This window comes from Sesamum indicum, linkage group LG15 (assembly GCF_000512975.1).
Source record: "Sesamum indicum cultivar Zhongzhi No. 13 linkage group LG15, S_indicum_v1.0, whole genome shotgun sequence".
NCBI lineage: Eukaryota > Viridiplantae > Streptophyta > Magnoliopsida > Lamiales > Pedaliaceae > Sesamum > Sesamum indicum.
In genome coordinates, this window is record NC_026159.1 from 4717302 (window position 1) to 4739004 (window position 21703).

The 21703-nt window shown below is 29.6% G+C and overlaps 2 protein-coding genes across 2 annotated transcripts; both read left to right on the forward strand.

Moving 5' to 3' along the window:
• LOC105177881 (protein C2-DOMAIN ABA-RELATED 5) lies at positions 9489 to 11151 on the forward strand. Its single transcript, XM_011101165.2, has 3 exons — positions 9489 to 9770; positions 10526 to 10621; positions 10747 to 11151. The coding sequence occupies exons 1-3, from the start codon at positions 9660 to 9662 to the stop codon at positions 11035 to 11037; spliced, it is 498 nt and encodes a 165-aa protein (XP_011099467.1). The 5' UTR covers positions 9489 to 9659; the 3' UTR covers positions 11038 to 11151.
• LOC105177882 (transcription factor MYB1) lies at positions 13885 to 17885 on the forward strand. The gene is made up of 4 exons (XM_011101166.2): positions 13885 to 14262; positions 16536 to 16661; positions 16745 to 16874; positions 17226 to 17885. The coding sequence occupies exons 1-4, from the start codon at positions 14082 to 14084 to the stop codon at positions 17767 to 17769; spliced, it is 981 nt and encodes a 326-aa protein (XP_011099468.1). The 5' UTR covers positions 13885 to 14081; the 3' UTR covers positions 17770 to 17885.

A 21703-nucleotide genomic window follows, 5' to 3' on the forward strand; every position in this document is an offset into this window, starting at 1 on the left:
CTTATCAGGTAAACAACTAATCATTCACCTGCCCAAGTTTCTGTTATTTTTCTGCCTTCAGGTACTTATGGGCAGTTTCATACATATTTGAGTGGTAAGAGTTTCCTAGTAATATGGTTTTGGTATTGCAGAAACCAAGATATTAAGCCTATAAGTTGTTAAATTTGTGGTGTTGCTTGATAAATGGAACAACTGTTCTTGTGGCTCTTCTTTAGAAAGTGAATGATTTCTTTACTGGAATCAGACACTAGCTTTAACTTTTTGGAAGAGATATAAGTTTCACGAATTAATCAAAATTCATTAATTTGGTGCATTTGTTGTTTTCAGTTTGATGTAATATATCATTCTAATTGCTTTGTTTCTTTGTTGTAAGAATTCTGATATTTACTGAGTATGTTATATGTAATTCTAACATGTGATCGTTCCAGTTAGTTGAAATATTGCAGTAATGCTTTTGAATTTTATTGAGTTTAAAGTTGTTTTCTTTTTTGGTTGCGATTCGATGCTTGGGGGGATTGCCTGCCTGTGGACATCAACAAGCGCTTAACTATTGCTACTCTTTTAACCCAATGCTATTATTGGACATAGAAGATTGTAGCATTTTCCAGTATGTTTTATGTATGTAATTGTATTAGGGCAGTGATGTGATTAATATTATCTAGTTTCTGGGTCAACCTCTCTGAAAATTATGATCTGGTGTAGCAGGTTTCTGTTGAGATCATGATTTCAAGGAATATATTTTTATATGTTCTAATCAGCTACTGTATTTCTTTTTCAATTTTATCGACCAAAAACTTGAGAAGTTTTGTTGAATGATGCCCCCTTCTTGTTCTGACATTTCCATTTCCATATCTATGCGTTCTTTTTTTTTGTGTGTGAGTGTGTGTGAGTGTGAGTGTGGGGTGTGTGTGTGTGTGTCTGTGCCACGATAGAACATGTTTTACTTCCATTTTGAACATAGAAGAAGTGAGGTGTTGTTTTTATCTTCTACGCCAACGAATACCATCTGCGTCTCGTTAAATTTGCCGTTGTATTTCAATTTCTAAGTCTTCATTAATATGTACACAATCCTTTTTCTCGTGCAGAATGTCACCTTAGTTTCGCCACATTTTATGCTTATTTATAGGGGGGGTGTGTGTATGTATGTGGGGTGTGTGTGTGGGGGGGGTGTGTGTGTGTGTTTGTGGGTATGTGTGGGGTGTGTGTGTGTGTGTGTGCGCGGTGTGTGGGGTGTGTGTGTGTGTGTGTGTGTGTGTGTGTCACGGTAGAACATGTTTTACTTTCATTTTGAACATAGAAGAAGTGAGGTGTTGCTTTTATCTTCTGCGCCAACGAATGTCATCTGTGTCTTGTTACATTTGCCATTCTCCTTCAATTTTTGAGTCTTCATTTCTATCTACACAACCCTTTTTCTCGTGCAGAATGTCACCATAGTTTCGCAACATTTTTTGTTCATTGCGGGTATTGTGTGTCTTTGTGGTCTATTTATGTATTTTGTAACATTGTTTTATGCTTGTATAGATGTGTATTCTCATTTTTATTTACCTGATATGAAATAGTATTTATTGAAATGAAAAGCAATAACAGGACAGAAGAGAGTGGATTGTCCCTCTTCTTTTTTCCTTTCAGTATATCTTGTTAGAAAGAGTTGTCTTAGATTGATTTACTTTACTAGAGCGTATATAGTGAGAGAAAATGAGTAGAGGATTGATAAAATCTGATAAATGGCTTGGGTGGTTATGATCTCCTAACCAACTTGAATTGGTTGCCAGCGACCACTAAAAAATGTTGTAGTTTTGAACTCTAACTTTGGTGTGTTTAGCTATTTTGATTTCCTTCCTGCTAATAGCGGTCTCTATAATTTTTACCCTTGAATCACATGGTAGTTTTTGTAGCATCACCTTGATTTTTGGGTACTCGCATGGAAGAGGGAGAATGGTCCTTTTGCTCAGGAACAATTAATCAGTTATATATGTTGTAGCGGATACTTGACTCATGCTTATGATTACATGTGGCTTACTGCTTATCAGGTAAACAACTAATCATTCACCTGCGCAAGTTTCTGTTATTTTTCTACCTTCAGGTACTTATAGGCAGTTTCATACATATTTGAGTGGTAACAGTTTCCTTGTAATGTGGTTTTGGTATTGCAGAAACCAGGATATTAGGCCTATAAGATGTTGAATCTGTGGTGTTGCTTGATAAATTGAACAGCTGTTCTTGTGGCTCTTTTTTAGAAAGTGAATGATTCCTTTACTAGAAGCAAACACTAGCTTTAACTTTTTAGAGGAGATATAAGTTTCATGAAGTAATCAAAATCCATTACAAGTTTTTTGCTAACTTTGTTAAAGGTTGAGGCGTCTTGTGTGATTTATGTTTCTTGTCGCTTGGGCTTTTGTTGAAATGTAGTAAATACAAAGCTAACCCATTGTTGATTGCTTTATGTTAACCATCACATGTATTCATAGCATTTTAAATTTTGATTTACTTTCTGATTCCATGTTGTTTTTGAGCAGTATGGGTAGTGTACTAATGATAATTAATTTATTTATAAAATAAAATAAAGGAAGAAATAACATATAATAATTAAAAATTAATTAGGATAAATTATAATGAACTTTCTGATATTAAACATAATTAAAATCAGTCCCTCATTATTTAAAAAATTATTAGTATTTTCTGATTTCAACGGCCAACAATTACCTTAGTTCGTTAATCTTCTTTAAATTTATTGTACGAGAAATCTTTTATGAGATAAGATGAAATAAGAAAAAGAAATCTGAGACGGGAATTGTACATAGATTATAATTTTGTTGCGTGCTGCATTATGTTTGTGCTATCTAGGGGCGGATATGAGGTTATGTGTCTATCCTAAACCCTCATCTATAGAGCTAATAGTGTAGAGACGTGTCTCACATTGATTATCAATAGAAGCTTGAACGAGCCAATGAAACATAGCTCAATTGATTAAATTGAGACCTCATCATGGGCTCGAATCTAATCAAGCGTGGGATGTTGTTCTACAATATGTATAGTAAATTTTATCTTTCTACTGTAATAGTAGGTGTTGTCTTTATACTAAATAGTATGTATGGTTTAAATATAATTTATGTAATATTTTTTATCTACCTAAAAAATGAAAAAAAAGAAAAAGTTTGAACGGCTTTTAAATCCCACGACATTCTATTTTTAACAAAGAATCTTTTTAAAATATAATCACGAGACTTATATAAAAGTCAAAGCAGCCATTTGTTACATGACACGTGTCATGTATATAAAATTTATATTACTTATATATTTATTTTAAAAAATTATACATATAGTATATGAGATGTAACATTAAAGTTAACGATAAAAAAAAAAATCTAAATTGTCTTCCTGAAGAAATTTTAGGTGAGTACTGTGAATTACCTGAACTAAGGGAAAAAAAGGAATCAAAGATATTTAACAATTTAACTAAGAGATAATTACACTCTCTTTTTTTGAAATTTTGTATAATTATACATAAATTTTTTATAATTTAAAAAATTACATTTAGTATTTCTGTGGTTTATTTCCATCTAACAAATAAGTTCCTCTATTAGTAAAAGTTCGCCGAATTTGCTGACACTAACAAAAAAATCAGACAAAAATCTATATTAACCTCTAATTGACTTATTGCAGGTCAAATTAATCTTTTTATAATCAAATTTCCCTCATACGGCTTCACGCATTAATACATTTGATACGTGACTTGCAATAAATCAATAATCAGTCAGTCTATAGTAAATATTAATTTTCATTCAATTTTTTTTTAATATCAGCAAATTTAATGAATTTTGACTAACGGATAGATTTATTTGTTAAACGAAAGCAAACTTTAAAGTGCTAAATATAATTTTCGAACTACAAAAAAATTCATATGTAATTACACCAAATCTCATGGGAAAAGGGTGTAATTATCCCTTTAACTAAACAAAGATGACATCAACTAACCAATTTCCACTACGAGGTCAAGATACACAGTGGGTCGGGCTAGACTAACTCAATCCAAAATCGGATGAAACCAATAAAAAGGGGGTTCAGCCCAGGCACGCTTGGAACCAAATTAGTCCTAGGAATCAATATCTAGGATCAGTCCAGCCTAGTAGCCTAGGATCACCTGGTCTTGGACAGGGCCTAGGTCAGGTCTGTTGGGCCTTTTTTAAAGTTCATTACGTATATTCTTAACTATTATATTTATATATATAAATTTTTGTGTGATTTAATTTATTATTTATTTATTTCTAAAGATATTTATAAATTTAAGTAATTATTAATAAAAAAACCTCAATATAATAAAAATAAAAAATAAACAAGCACATCCAGCCCTGATAGGGACTGGTCTGGGTCGGCCTTGGTTTTAAAATAAACCCAATTGAGACTCATTTAAAGACTCAGGACCATTTCAAGACCGGCTATAAGCAGTAGTTGGCCGAGTTTTTTCTAGCTAGTCCTTATCGATTTTAAACTGACCCGACTCACTATGCACCTTGACTATTGAGTTTTACTTGTGGAATTAACATTTAAAAAAACCTCAACTCTTTGTACATTTAACTATTTCAATATTCGATTAAATTGATAGGTAAAAATTCATTTCAATTTAATTTTTTAAACTTAAATCAAATTTGAATAAACATTTTTGTTCGACTAATTTTCAAACTCGACTCAATCTCGATTTAATTAATATTAAAGTAACATAATATATTAAAAATATTTGAGTATTCAAGTGCACCTCATATTTTGACTTAATTAAAGTTCGATTAAATTAATAATTAAATCAATTCAAATACATAAAATACAATAATAATTCAAATAAATTTAAATAAGAATTTATTTGTCTTGATCGAATGATTTACTGCCTGACCCAAAGGAACAAACGAGCAAGCAAGAAAAAGCCGGCCCTGGTAATGTCACCAAACCTATCAGGTGTTTTCATCAAACAAACTATGTATGCTCCATTAAAATTCTAGTCCAGGAATAAGAGTTTTCTGCTGAAGCCCAATCTGAAATGGACTTTAGAGCCCAATACGATAACTCAGTGTTGCAAGGGTTTTAAATAAATTTGTTCATTAAAGACTAAAGAAAATTCACATGATCTCATCATGGAATTAATTCATTTCATTTCATATTTATATATATCCTACTCTTAAAATAGATTTTATATATTTTGTAAATAAGGTCATATCACTCTTTTATGTTAAATTAAAATACAGAAATACTCCATACGTTTTACAAATTACAGTTACATCCTTTAAAATTATAGTTATAATTATATATGCACCTCTTATTCAAAGGCAATGCTTACACAAACACCTTTAGAAAATATTACATTAACACTCCTCAGGAAGTGTTACCGTAATTTTATAAAAGATAGGAGGTATTTTTATTGGTTTGACCTTAGAGGTGTTAATATAATTTTACCTTATAAATAAAATATTAAAAAAATCCAATTAAATGAATGTCCTTTGCATCTAACTTTGGTCTCCCACTTGTTCCCTTCTGAATGTTAATTAATTGTTTATGAAAGTCAACTTTTTTTGGGTCAAAAATTTTTACTACTACGTGAAAATATGTTCTTCTAATTGTCTAAGCTACAGGTAGGCCTAATTCTCTGTGTTAATTGGGTTTATTTTTTCAGAATTCCCATACTTTCCACATAATTAAATATTCATAATTTATTTTTTTTAATTAGATAATCAAAATAAATATTTTCAACACTACCAATTATATATAAAATATATAAAAATTAATGTTAATTAATTGAAATCAAATAATTATGAGTTTGAATTCTACGAATATAGATGTATGTCTATTTTTATAATAATTTATTATTTTTCTATCTCATTTAAATATATTTTGATATAAATTATTAGTGCTTTGAATTAATTTTTAAATTTAAATATATTAAATAATGTAATGAAACGTGAATTACGAGAAAAACGGCAAACCAAATTTATTCATTACAGAATTTGCATAATTGACCCTTTACAAGAAGTTTAATTAATTAATGTTATCCTATAAAAATATTATTATTTTGAAGGGTGTGGAAATGATAGTTGAACCTATACACCTTGTCAACCAACTGTGGAAGAATCCAAATCCGTCGCTTCTGCCCCTTCTAGATGTTATTTTAATCATTTTTTGCTTTTGCTTTTTCTATAATATTTCTCACATGGAAAATATATATCCAACTTTAGTATGTATAGTTTGACCAACCATTTATCACTGATTTCATTAGCTAAGTTACATCACCTTCCAGTAGTGATGAGGAAAAGTACGTCATACCCTAATTGCCCTTGGGGGTTGAAACTTTTTTTAGCCTATTTGTTTATATTTTTATTTTCAGTAAAAAATATGTGTTATTAATTTTATATAATTTTTTGTGTGAAAATAAAAATATATTATGATTATTTAATGAAATTATATTTTATATTAGATTGTGGTATCATATTAATATATTTTTAATAAAAACACGTTAAATAAATATATTTTTACTTTAATTAATCATTCGGAATTTAAACTAAAAAAGAAAAACATAAAACATCAAGCTCTTCATATGCCACGTGGATCCGCATGTTTTGCTTTCCATTCTTGCCTGATTCGTCAAGCCTGAATGTGGGTGGGGTGGGATGATGGCCACGTGGCATGATCAAAGAAGCACAATGGAGACTATATATTGGACTAAAGCTATAAATAAAGACTACTGAAAAAATATATATTCAGGTCTAATTTGATTATAATTAGCTCCACATATTTTATATGAAATTCAAATTTTTTTTTACTAATTTGTCTGTTAGCGTGATTTTGCTGGAGATTAACCACAACATTATGACGTACTTTTTGTAATTTGAAACTTATTTTATAAGAAAAATTGTAATTTTAGTCCATCAATTTAAAGAAAGTGATATTTTTAGTTTTGTACAAATTAATTTTCATAATTTAATCTTGTAACTTTATAATTTTAATAATTTTAGTCTTTTCAATTAATTTGGTTGAAAATTAAAATTTACTCGCAATTCCAATCCTACAAATATATTAATGCAAGATAAAAAATGTTAACTCTATTAAGTTATAAAACTAAAAATGCCAACACCTCTTACTAAGTTACAGGATTAAAATTACAATTTAATTAGTCAGTGCAAGTTATATGCAACTTTCAGATGAAAAAGAATGAAAAGTGCTAGATTTTTAAAGTTATAAGACTAAATTATAAAAATAAATTTGTATAAGATAAAAAATGCAATCCTCATAAATTAGAGGACTAAAAGTATATTTTTTCCTATTCTATATTATCGACAAGAATCATCGGTTGTTCTACTTTCACCATATCAACTAATTCCGGCCAAATTCATGTATGATTTGGGAATTTTCTACCCATAAAAACATATAAGATTTTATGAAGATACATAGCGTGAATATTTCACTACATAAAACTAAAAAAAAAAAATGCAGGCAATTCTTTTGTAATATTATAAGTTTGCAAATTACATTCTTATGAAAAAAGATATAGCAATTTATCTTTTTGTATTTTTAAAAATGCATCAATTCACCCCTCTATATTTTTCAAAATAAAGCAATTTATCTCCTTAAACAATGAGATAAATTACTTCATTTTACAAAAAAACAGGGAGGTGAATTGCTATTATTTTTACATGAAGAGATAATTTGCTTATTTTCATTGAGCAAACTAAACATCTTTTGCCATTGAAAAGCAAACTTCGATATTTCCATATAAGAACAGATACTCACATTTCTTAAATGTTTTGAGTACACCAAGTAATTTTACTTTGATTTTCTCTGACAACTGACCTACAAAGTCTTTGTTCCTCTGTTCATCTCCAAAGACTTGGAAACCAAAAAAAAAAATAATTCAGATAAAAGATCTAGAAACATGATAATTAAAGAACCAATCTATATTTTAATCCTACATTTTCATATATATGGGCAAGAAATCATAGCTTAGCAATACGTTGCAGTCAAATATTGTGGGACGGAAAAGAATAACGAGAAGCATTCAGAAAAGTACAAAAATCTTCATCCAGAAAAAGACTTGGGAAAATATTAAATTAAAACACGCTATGTAAAAATGACGATTATATTTATTATGTGAGCAGTGCATATTTGGTGAAGATTTAAGCTCCCAAGGTTGGACTGAATCCCAGAAAGTCTAGATGCATGGAGTCAAATGCAGGCGGCGAATTCCCCAACCATCTACGTCTGCAGCCGCCTTAAACAAGGAAGACATTTCATGTATATTAGTGGACCAATGACATTGTTGCCGTGACCATCTAATTAGGTTAAGCTTCTCATCATCTTCCAACCAATCGGATTCGACTCCACCATCCCCATCATAGTTAATTACACGATGAATATATTAATAAATCATGTTTGTGTTCATATTTATTCTATCTTGATTAAGAATTCATCAAATATATATATATATATATATATATTGTTTGTGATTTGGGCGTACGAGAAAGATAACACTTTTTTTTTAATCTAAAAACATTTTTAGCTATATCATAAGTATAAAAATATTATAATATATAATTCATTTGGTGTAGAAAAATCTAATTGGATATAAGGATTTTCCTAGAAATTAAAACTTATAATAGAGCTACAAAATATACAGCTGGGCTGGCCTTCCCTTTTTCTTGTCAATCACTTAAGAATGACCAGTTAACATCGGAAAGCCACTGGTATCTTTGTCTGTATTTGTTTAGAGAGGGAAGGATCTGTTGGACTGCATCATGATTTAGATTGGGAAGCAGGATTTTGAGTATAAATTCATTAAAAAAAAAAAAAAGAAAGAGCAAAAAAACGCCTGAACGTTAATGAATTGATTTATCAAATTATTGAAAAAATAAATAAATAAAAGATTTAGATAAAATGCATGAATTGAGTAATATGATTAGTTTAGACGTCCTTTTTCTCCTTAAATAATACAGCAACACCATCACATGGAGTGTTTTCTTTTCCTCTGCATACGATTTTGGTTGCAACCCAAAACAAAATTGGAAGGGTACGTGATCCTCATATCAAGGCATTATCATGTTACTCTTTATGTATGCACATTCACATATGAGCCTACATATTAATATATACATATATGTATTTTAAGACTTTTCAGTAAGTTTTATTTTATATTTTTGTATTATTTTAGGATAAATCAATGATAAGTAAAATAAATAAACTGTATATTTTATAAAAATAAAATTTTTAATATTTTAAAAGTTAAAAGCAAAAATAGCCAAGTGGGCTTTCTAGAACTTATTCTCCTCCATGGAAAGTTCGCCTTTGTTAAAGGGGAAATAGTCCACGCGAGCGCGTGATCACTGTAGGAATGTGTCTCGAATTAATTAAACAACCCGGATCCGAATCCGAATAGCACTTTCCCGTTAATAATTAATCTTAATTTTGCCGTTACCGTGGAAACCCACATTGTGTTGTGTCCCTCACTATATATACAACCTCCCACCTCAGAAAGGCAGCGTCAGAACCAAGCAGACATCACATTCAAACTGAGTGATCATAACTTCTCAAACTCCCGTGATTCTTGCATTTTCCAGCTTACTTTGTTGATTATCTACCTCTTGTTCTTTCTTTCTTGGGACAAAGAAAAGAATTTTGCTTGATTCATGGAGAACATTCTTGGTCTGCTGAGAATTAAGATCCTGAGGGGGATAAAGCTTGCTGTTAGAGATACCAGAAGCAGCGATCCTTATGTGATTGTGCGGATGGGCAAGCAGGTTAGCTTTTGTCAGCTTCTTGATGTCAGTTTCTTACCAAGGAATGCAGATGAATTGTTTGATTTTTTCTGTTCGATGATACCGAGGTTTCTTGTTTTCTGGGCTCTGATCATGTTTCTGCACAAATAAGTTTGGTTGGTGGTGGGTGTGTTTGTAGCTTTCCTGAGTGTTTAAGCAATTTGGTGGAAAGAAAAACGGAAATTAGGATGAGAATTTGAAGATTTGGTCAGAGAAAGTTTGTGCTTGTCTTAGAACTGGAATCAGATTGTTGTTTTCTTTTTCAAATTGTTTATGTTGTTACATTTTACATTTGCTGTGTAGATGCTTAGATCCATGTCTGCTTAGTTCTGCACTCCCATCTGAGGTTTAGAACTCAGGAGTGTCTAAGAAAATTTTAGCCCAACTTCAACTAATCACATTAACTACTCACACAAAAATTGTAATATTCAGAGTCCCCCAATTGACGTATGTTTTAAGGAGAATGATCAATCACACGATAAATAAATGTGATATACTGTGTGATCGATTTGATCCAATTAGACATGACATTGTATAAGAATTTTCCGGAGTGTCTAGATTTTGTGGGGTGGGGTGGAACCGCGTATGAATTAGCCATTTTTTTCGTGTCCATTTTTCGATCATTTTGATTAGACTGTCGTTTCCGGTTTTCTTACATTTCTGCATTTTGCCTCTGTAATCTAATCACATCTCTTGGAACAAATGCTGATTTCGTGCAATTCTAAATGTTGGATCAGAAATTAAAAACTCGGGTGGTGAAGAAGAACGTGAATCCTGAGTGGAACGAAGAACTCACACTAACAATTTCCGATCCAAATCTTCCAATCAAGTTGGTAAGTTCATCCATCTCTGTGCATCCCCTTTTGATTAACAATGCAAGACAAAATGCTTATCCAAATCGGTAGTCGTACTAACGACTTGGGCCATCCTAATGGTAACGTATTTGATTCCATTGCAGCAAGTTTACGATAGAGACACGTTCACTCGAGATGACAAAATGGGGGATGCAGAGTTCGACATAAAAGAATTCGTTGACGTACTGAAGATGCACTTAGACAATGTGCCGAGTGGAACCGTAATCAAGAATGTGAAACCAAACAGGGAAAACTGCTTGGCCGAAGAGAGCTCCATTGTGTGGGAGAACGGCAAAGTGACTCAACATATGTTTCTCAGACTTAGGAATGTTGAGTGTGGTGAAATAGAGCTGCAGTTGCACTGGATTGAGGTCCCTGGATCCAGATGTCTCTAGGGTTGTTATTTTCGCGTAATAATGTACAGTCAGGTTTTGAGTGGGTGATAAAAATGTTTGGATTTTATTTTCTTCAGGAAATGATAAGAAATTCTAATTCAGATTGAGTTCGGTCAAACTTGAATCAATTATATTATAAGTGCAAATAATTGCAGTGTAATTGGTATATAGTTTAAAAATAGTGACCAACCATATAATAAGATTATCACACTTATTTTGTGGTTGGTTTAATTCAATCAAATTAGATTTAAGTAAGAATTTTTTGAAAATGATTGTGCAATAGATGTCAGTCACGGGTGTATTATTTATATTTTACATTGATTTATATAATGTTTATTCATGATTTTAGTATTGGTAAGGAATGAATTTATATAATTCATGCCAAACATATTTTATTCAACAAAGTTAAACTATTATTTTCATGCAATAAATGATTATATGTTTGACTTTTTGAGAAGCAAGAAAAATAAATACACCAGTTTACTTCTCTCTATTTTTTAAAATAAAGTAATTTATTTTCTTAGATAGGAAGATAAATTTCTTTTAAAAAATACAGGAGGATAAATTACTATTTTTTTTATGAAAGAATAATTTGCTCATAAATTGTTAATCACCCAAAAAGTAATACAAAGAGTTTGAAGTAAATCTCTGATTTTCTGCTAATGAAAAGAATAGTTCAAGTTGTTACATCTATTATAAACAAACAGTGCTTAAACTCCCTTTCAAAGCAAAATCAAATCCTATCATTTAGAAAGGTGTAAACGAGTAGTATTTACTGCGTTTGTAAAAGTAAAAAAAGCTAAAATCTAATACTGTAATTCTAAATTGTAATTTTCTTTTCTTGATAGAAGTAATAATTATTTGATTATATTATTTTTTTATTAAATTAAATAATTAAATATTATATTAATATAATTAAAAATTATAAAAAATAAATAATAATAAACTCACATAATAAAGTAAGACTAATAATAATCCAGCTTACTCTTGCATTGTTTACAAGTAGTCTGGCGGCCCATCTCCCTCTCCATAGATTACTAAAATAATAAGAGACACTGAACAAATATAACATTCAACTATAATTAATTGTTATTATTAATAATAAATAATCGAAATAAATAATTATTGACCACAGTCATATAAGTTGTTGGTCATAGTTTTTGCGAGGGTAACTAAAATACTTTTCATGATTAAAAATCATGACAAATATTTTTACCATGACTCTTAACTGTAGTAATTAATTTTTTCATAGTGGAAAAACTAGTTTTTTGTATTAATTTCTTTTAAATGCGGTTTAAAATAGTTATTTACATTAATTTTTAGTTATATTCATTAATACTGTAGCTAATAGTAATTTTTTTTTAGTGAGTAATACTAATACTAAAGTTAAGAAAGAGGGCAGCAGAGAAACAAAAATAGAAAAGAACATGCTAATATATAGTAGGACATGTATATTTCTTATATAGGACAGAGGGAATATTTATAAAGTTGTTTTTATAAATTAACAATTTGTAATACAAATATGTGGACAGTCCAAATCATAATAAATATAATTATTATTATTATATTATTTATCTTAGTATTATACACATATTGTAAATTAAGACATATTTATCTATGTTGCTTCTGGGTCGAACACTGAATTATGGATCCAGAATCCATGTCAGCTTCTTGAAGCGATAGTAGCTTTTGGGCCCTATTTTGGGTCAAAAATAGCAGCCCCTGAGCCCCATAATTTATCCACCAAGTAAATGCAAGTCACTTAAGTTAGAGAGTTTTTGTACGAGTTTATAAACTTTTAAAAATATTTTATAAAATATTTAAAAATTTATATAAATTTTTTAAAGAGCTGATAAGTTATTGAAATAAAATATTTTAAATCTTATAGTATTTTTTTAAAAAAATTAATTTTAACTAATTCTAGAAGGAGTATCAAAAAAGGGCGGCACGAGGTTGCCCCCTCTGAAAGGGGGCGGCCTCACCGTCGCCCCTTTATGAGTGGGAAACGGCAACGTCGCCCATAACAGTTTGGGCGACATTGTCCTCGCCGCAAAAAGATACACACACATATATATATATATATATAATATGTTTATGTATAGTATATATATATAAGTTTATATAAATAAAAAAAAATATATTTAAATTACTTACAATATACATCATTCATTTTTTACAATTGAAAATGAAAGGTTATTATAAGAAAAGGTATAACGGATAATTCAATAAAAAAATTAATGCCATTAGGACTTACCTAACGAAAGGAGCGAGTATACAATATTTTTAAAACTATAGGTGGTTTTTGTCTATTTTTTTAATTAAAAAAAATTAGCTAAATTTTAAAAATACATAAGAATTTTTTTGCATTTTATTTATCATATGAAAAATGAATCAATGTTAATCAATTGCTGGAGTATTGCGATCAAATGGGGAAAATATGAAGAAACAGTTTGAAATTTTATTAGTAGAGGGAGTAAAGAGAGGAATATAGTAGTTGAGGGGGATGAAAATGATAATATGAATAAGTTGAGGGAGTAGGGAAGTGAATTAATAAAGTGGAGACATGTAACGTATGGTCCTTTTGAAATGAGATTATTGCAAAGCATGGAAATTCAAAATGGTGGGGACCAAAATAATAAATAAATTAGAAGTCCCCCTTTTGATAATGGTGGATTGGTCTTACGACATATTACATATTTTTCCACAAAAAAACAGAGCAGTTGGGATCAAAAGTCAAAATGGGTTTCTATACAAAAGAAATTCGTGTTTAAAATTGTGTGGGTGTTAAACTTAGTATATAACAAAGGATTATATATATTCCCATACTATACTCATCATTAACTTTATGTAATAACAGGGTGAGATTAATAAAAGTTGGTTGTAAATGGAAGATATTAAAATATACATGTACACATATATATATATATATGAGAGAGAGAGAGAGAGAGAGAGAGAGAGAGAGAGAGAGATGAATAAAAAGTGAGAGTGGTGAGATTAAGGTTACAGGTTGTGAACATAAATTGGAGTAGGTAGGTAGAAGAATTATGAGATCAGCAGATGAAGATGATGGAGGGATCGCAGCAGCACTCCTCAACCAGGAAACAACAACACAGGCCAGCAACCACCTCCACAGTATTACGCTGCACCTCCGCCCCAATGTCAAGGGCCTCCACAGTATTACGCTGCACCTCCGCCCCGCAGAGAAGCTGGTTTTCTTGAGGGATGGTACTCTCTCTCTCTCTCTCTTTTTGTTTTTAATGAGAATATCATAATTTTGTGTGTTAAATTTGAATATTTGTTATTAATAACATGCAAGTATCATGATTCCAAGTGGAAAGGGAATGTAGAGTGGGAGTGAGTGGATGGAAGTGACGGATTTGACTATCCACTCCAATAATATTTTAAAATTTTGAAATCGTAATACGTTATTATTTTTTTAGGTAATAATTATATAATTACATTAATTTATATCTCAATAAATTGACTATATATTAATTTGATCAATATAGAAATATATTAAAATATATCAGCCAACTTCTTCTACTCTCTGTAGACATGGGCTCTTTTGCAACTTTTAAAATTAATTTTTGAGTGCAAAAATATTGATTTCAGCCTAGTTTCCATTTCCACCTAACAATTTCTATCAAAACCCAACTTCACGTGCACTTACTAACGGCCACGTGACTTTTCCGTTCGTCCAGTTTTTAATGGAAAAGTCATGTGAAACTAACATTGAGAATTTTTTTTAATATATAAGATGAAATGTGAGAAAAGTATAACGTACAGAACTAAATTGAAAATAAGTTTATTATATGGGGCTAAAAAAATAATTTCTTCTTCTTCTTCTTCTTATTATTATTATTATTATTATTATTATTATTGTTTCTTGGTAAGTGGATAACGAAATCATGAATTGTATAGAAAAGTAACAAAGAATGTGAATTTATATACACAGTGTATATATATTTAATGAAATAAAAGATAAAATAAAATCCGGATTGGATATCAAAACCTGATCTATTATTAGTTTTTTTTTTTTATAAATGTAAGTTTCATTAATAAAACAAGATTAAGATCTATTATTAAGTTATAAATTAATGAATTGAATACAAATATTGAAGTAAATTTGATTAGGTCCAATGAATAGAAGAAACAGATGGGATATGGTGGTGACCAAATTAGAGTAGCATCGCGCGCATTTTCTGCAAACCTGAATACACGGCCAGGGAACCCTCTTCGTGGTTGTTTGAGCTGCATATGAAATTACGTACTTGATTCGGTAAAAGTAGAAGACCGTATAAAACATTTGCCCCCACTGCTCAAAAAGCATAAATGTTAACCAAGTATATGTTGCAGTCTCCGTATGTAACATAATAGTCCACGTTAAACATAACGTACAGTAGGTATAGATATTATGTGAAAAAATTCGTTTTCATTTTTGTCAATACATTTTTTAGAAACTTCATTATATTAAATATTGCTAAATAAAAGAAAATTGAAAATGAGTGTTTAGACATCCCACTTCTTCTACCAATTAAGTCTAGTTCGATTCACGAAGTTGAAGCCCTATAACTTTAAAATCATGGTTCGAACCCTACCAATTACGTGTGAGATGTTATTCTACTTTAATTGTAAGTATCGCTCTACTATAATAGTAGTTTATAATTAGATATATATAATAATCTGATATTGATGACTATATGATTGTTAAAATTGTCGATTGTTGTTAGATTTAAATATTTTATATTGATTATTATAGTCGATTTATTCAAAAAGCAATAGTTCATCGCTTTTATTTCAAAAATTAAAAAAAAATCTGACTTCTGAAAAAAGGCAGAAAGCTCGAAATTGGTATTTGGTTATGATTTTTTAATATGTAGCCTCACAAGTATTTTATTTAATTCGAGATGACACTTTATTTCACTAAATTTAAATAATATCTTTTTTCGTCAATCTAAAAATATAAGTTAATTAAGGATACATTAAAAAAGATTTCAAAACACTCCTGCCTCAATTATTTTCAACCCCTAAATAATATTTTCAAATACTTTGGAACTTTTACCTCTTAACTAAGATCTTTATCTAAAAATAATTATATATAGCTCTATTATCTAGATTTATCTAAGCATATAACATAGTTGTTACGAAATTTTTCTTTGAATTGTACATCAATCACACGATAAATACATTAAATTTGTGATATAATTAAATTTAATCCAACCAAACACAATTTGATTTAAAATTCACCCAACAAAGTACTGAACATAGATGGATACCTCTTTGGAAGTATCTGAATTGTGGCAGTGAAATACGCACGTCAGACACATCACAAACCCGAAAGCCAACTCAAAATTTATTTAAGTCTGTGAACACACTTCATGCAATTATAGGGATGAGGACAGACATTGAAGAGAAGTGCAGCATGCATGTACGCTTTTAATACTTTATATTCTCCTTCTCACGTGCTTTAACGTTGTTAATTACGACATAAATCTTAGGATTAATGGAAAACAAAGCATCAGGGTTGAGAAAAGGGGCGTGGACGAAAGAAGAAGATATTCTGCTAACCAAGTGCATTGACAAGTATGGAGAAGGGAAATGGCACCAAGTCCCCATCAGAGCTGGTAACTTATTTTATTAATTAACTTAAATTTTATGTTTTTTTTTTCCGGTTAAAATATTTATCTTTTCTTAAAAATATTTGCAGGGCTGAACAGATGCAGGAAGAGTTGCAGGTTGAGATGGTTGAACTATCTCCGACCGAATATTAAAAGAGGTTTATTTACGAAAGATGAGGTGGATCTCATTGTAAGGCTTCACAAGTTATTAGGCAACAGGCAAGTTTTTTTTTTTTTTTTTTTTTTACAATCATTTCTATATGTGATTAATTGAGTGTTCGATTTAAGGTAAGTAATCAATCATATGGATAATAATTATTATGTGATTGATGAATGTAATCAACTTAAAATATATTGAATTTTCTATTATCCGGCTACCATGCAACTAGAAAAATCGCATCGTAAATATTTATAAGTGCTTAATCTACTTGAAATATTTTTCAATAAATTTCATGATTTCGGCCAAACACAACACATTAACTTTCGATTTTTATTCAAAGAACTATAATACAAAATTAATTAAAATTCATATTTTTTCAACTTTCATCTCAAACTCTGATCTTGATTCAGATGGTCACTGATAGCTGGTAGACTTCCGGGAAGAACTGCAAACGATGTGAAGAACTTTTGGAACACCCACATGCACAGGAAATTATCCGGTGTTGGAGGTTGCAGAGAAAAAGCCATGCAGAAAGATATCACTAAGAGTAACATCATTAGACCCCGACCTCGGACCTTCTCCAAATTACAATTGACAGCACCAGTTGCTTGGTCCAGTGAAACAAGCAAAACAAACCGTGAAAATCCCGAGAACAAGAAGCTGATGATGTCTACATCTCCATCATCACCGTTGAAAGACGATGATGCAAATCTGATCAAGAGCACGCAACCGCCATCTTCATCATCACCAGATGAATGCATTCAGTGGTGGAGCAACTTACTCGAAATGAGTGAAAATCGTAGGGATGGATTAAACACGCTTTCGCTTCCCGACGATGGCCAGCACCAGATGGAACCATTGTTGTCGTCGAATAGTTACGCCAACCAACGAGGGTTGAGTAGTTTGTCGGGAGATGTCGACGTCTGGGAACTTGTAAACTTTCAAAATCTATGATTATTTCATGCAATAAATGATCAGAATTGACGCTTTTGCAGGATTTGAGAGCGATGGTACAGTGTCTGTCTTGACTTTGTATGACTTTTATCATTTAATAGTAATATTATGGTTTGAATGTGTATATAGTAATTAATTATTTTTTATTAAAATAATAGACAATCAATTAAATTAAAACTGGAAATAGTACTGCAATATATAATTGTTTTCTTTCTTCGGAAAATCTCAGAATAAAATTTCATTTATGAGCAAAATACCTTTTATTAACAAAATAAATTTGAATCAAAATAATAATAATAATAAGATATGATTGTATAAGATTGAATGCAAAAATTTGGGAAGAAAAAAGCATATAATACGTACAAAATATATTGAACAAAAGTCAGCATATAAATGTAACATCATCATTCTTATCATTCTCCACTAGCGTTCCGTCCATTATTGGAAGAGCATTCTGATTAGGGTTAAATAAACTTTATCCCTTAATTTAAAAAATACATAATGTTGTGTTTAGGTCCTTAAATTAATGAAATTAATTAACACTCACCTCATAAATTAATTGTTCAGACAAAATTTTCCTCATGCAATATATGTTTATATAATTTCTAATATATTTTAAGTATTTTTTACCTTAATTCTTATCAAATTATTTCTTTACTAGAAAGAAAGTTATATTTAAATCATAGTATGAAAAATTAATTAATTACTCAACAATTTAAATTGAACTTAAAGTAATAAATTACTATCATTGATATCCTAAACGTAAAAAATCATAATTCAATTGTTTGAACCAAAAAGAATTTAGTAACTAGCAAAATTAATGAGTTCTGGAACTTTCAGTGGAAAAAGGATAAGTATAGTTGATACATTCGGGGAAAATAAGTACATATATATACCTTTGCTAAATAATTTTTAGTTTTATCTAAAATTAGACTTATAAAAATAGACATATCATTTTTATCTTAGGGACCTAAATATTTTTTCAAGAGTCTGATGGGTGTCTGGTTTTTTATTTTTATAATTGTGAGAAATGAGAATTTGTTTGGATGTTATTTGTTATTTAGATATTTTGTAGACATCATATTTTAAATTTATATTAAATATTATTTTTATTTTTAAAAACAGTCAATACGATATGATAACATATATATATTGCCATGTCCTCTTCGAATTAAAAGAAATAATAAATCCTAAAAGTGTATATAAGAAAATGAACCCAATCTAACCTGCAAATTTTCATTCATTGGACCTTTTTCAATATGACTGAATTAAATAAATACGTTTTTAAAATACTAAAATATTGCAAAACTAAGAATGAGCTTCTGAAAGCAAAAGCAAAAACTCCTAAATTAGTCAGTTTTTGTCTTGAGACTACTTTTCAGATCAACAGTCCGTCGAAGTGTCCTTTTCACAAACCAGACAAATGTAATGAGTGAAGTGGGGTAATACGTCAATAAATTTTTTTGATGGGAACTTCACTTTTTTATTCTTATACTATGAGACAGAATTATATCTCATGCATTATGTCTCTGAATTCTTAGACATAACTTTTAAATGCAACTTTTTTTTTTCTTTTCCTTTTCTGGTTTTCTCCATAATTACGTGATTATATGGATCTAAATACGTATGTTCTTATTATAATAGATCAATAACTTAAACATGACAAGTACAGTTTTAGTATTGTATTCTAATGAGATTGGGGTGACAGAGAGGAGTCAATTTTTGGATAGTAGTTATGGATGAAATCGAATATTATAGTACTGGCATAAATTCCTATGGTTGTTTTAGCTAATGAAAATTATTATGCTTATCGTCCTTCGGCTATCTTTTTAATTAATCTATTCATATTGAGAGTTTATTTTTATTTATATATATTTATATATGTCGAAAGGATCTACTATGTGAAGTGGGCCATACATAACAGAAATGAATAACGACAGATGGTGGTCCCAATGGACAAGGCAGTGCTTTTGCCAGTCAAGAAGGCCTATCCTTTTTTCAAGTGCAGAAGTCTCATGGATACCTTAGATACTTAACGAAATAAATATGAATAGAAAGTCCTTTGGCATAGTTTTCGAACAATCAGTTTCCGAGTGTCTCTTGAGAAATCCTCTACGATGATTCCATGAATAAAAAGGTCTCTGTGAATCTTAAAGGTCTCTTATGCGTCGTTATATATATTCCCACATCAACACAAATATTTAGACTTAAAAGATGCGAGAAAAAGTTATAACTTTGATCCTGTTATTAATTATATGGGGTGGTAATTTTAGTTAGGTGGGATTTCATTTTGATCTTATAATTTTAAAAAATTTCGCATAACAAGAACACAAATGGTCTGCATTGGCTCAAAGTGCTGCAAGACTGTATTCAATTAAATTAGACACGTGTATATTACATGCAATTTTTCAGCCACCAAATAGTGCTCTATGGGTGTTTTGTTCTTTTTCAATTCTATTATTATTTTTTATTAATTAAATTAATTAATTAAATCTTGATGGGGCCAGGCGGATTTTCTAACTTGGCAACTGATCTTATCAGGTCAGTACAAGATCTATCATTACCCCAACATTATACAGTTTGATTTTCTAACATTCAAACCAACAAACGTTGATCGTCGTGGGAGGTAAAGAAAAATCCGGAGAAAAATATGTAAACCATTGCAACTCTATCTTGTATTTTCACATAAATGTGAGTTTTTGTCGTTTAACATGAAAAAAGAATAAAAAATGATATCCTCTGTAAAAGATTCTGTACTGAATAGTGTCAATCTTTTGGCTGCATTGACCATCGATGTCAATCGGAAATTGGTTTATTTGTTGTCGGAAGGCAAATTAGTCAATGAACCATAAATGAAATGATCTTGTGACCATGATTTTCTCCATTCTGCGCCTTTGGTTCCATACCCAAACAATGGAGACATAAATGGGAATTTAAAAAGTTGTAGTAAAGGGACAAAGGACGCACTGATGTTAATATATTTGAGCTCATGAATTTTTGTCTCGTCAAATATGTATATATTTTATCTTATTTAATACGAATTTATGTAATGGATATTTATTTTACTTAATGTTAGTTTGAGTACGACAAATGTAAGTAGTTTAGTTCTTTTTAATAATAGTATGTTGTTTTTTCGTAACTTTGAATTTGTTGGTTGATTTAAAAATATTAATATATTGTGTACTCTAGGTTGTAATAATATATGTTGATTGATTTAAAATCATTGATAAAGAAAAAAAAGAGTTTATCGTGATCTCAATTTATTTGTAATATGAGTCATTGATCGATTGAAGTATTGTTTCAATTTATTAATATTGATGTAATTATATGATCATTGTTTTGATTAAAAAAATTTCACCAAAATGTGTGGATTATTCCATTTCGATATTAGTTATTTATCTATTTTAATAACAACTATTAATTTGTTATATGTATTTGAAATTGTTATTAATTAATATCACTAGGGGTGTGCATTTCAGCGAACCAAATCGAATTTTAGATTAATCAAAAATTTGATTCGATGGTTTTAAAATAAAAAATCAGACCAAAAAGGTTCGGTTCGGTTCGGTTAAAACCAAAACCGATTCGATTTTTTGGTTAAAAAAATAAAAAAAAAACTGTTTTTTTTAATAATATATGTATAAATAATTATGGTATTTTTTTAATTTTATCAAAAAATACATGTACCAAAATATTAAAATTTTAAAAATAAAATATATCATAATACAATTCAAAATTTTTAATAAAAAAAGAACACAATAACAATCCATTCATCTAATTTAAATTCAAATTACAAGTGTACAATTACAATATTCAATATCCAAATATATAATGTATTTATTTTATATTATATTAGTATTACTATATAAATATAATATAATATATAATAATATATTTTAATATAATATAAATAATAAAAATTTTAATTTTTGGT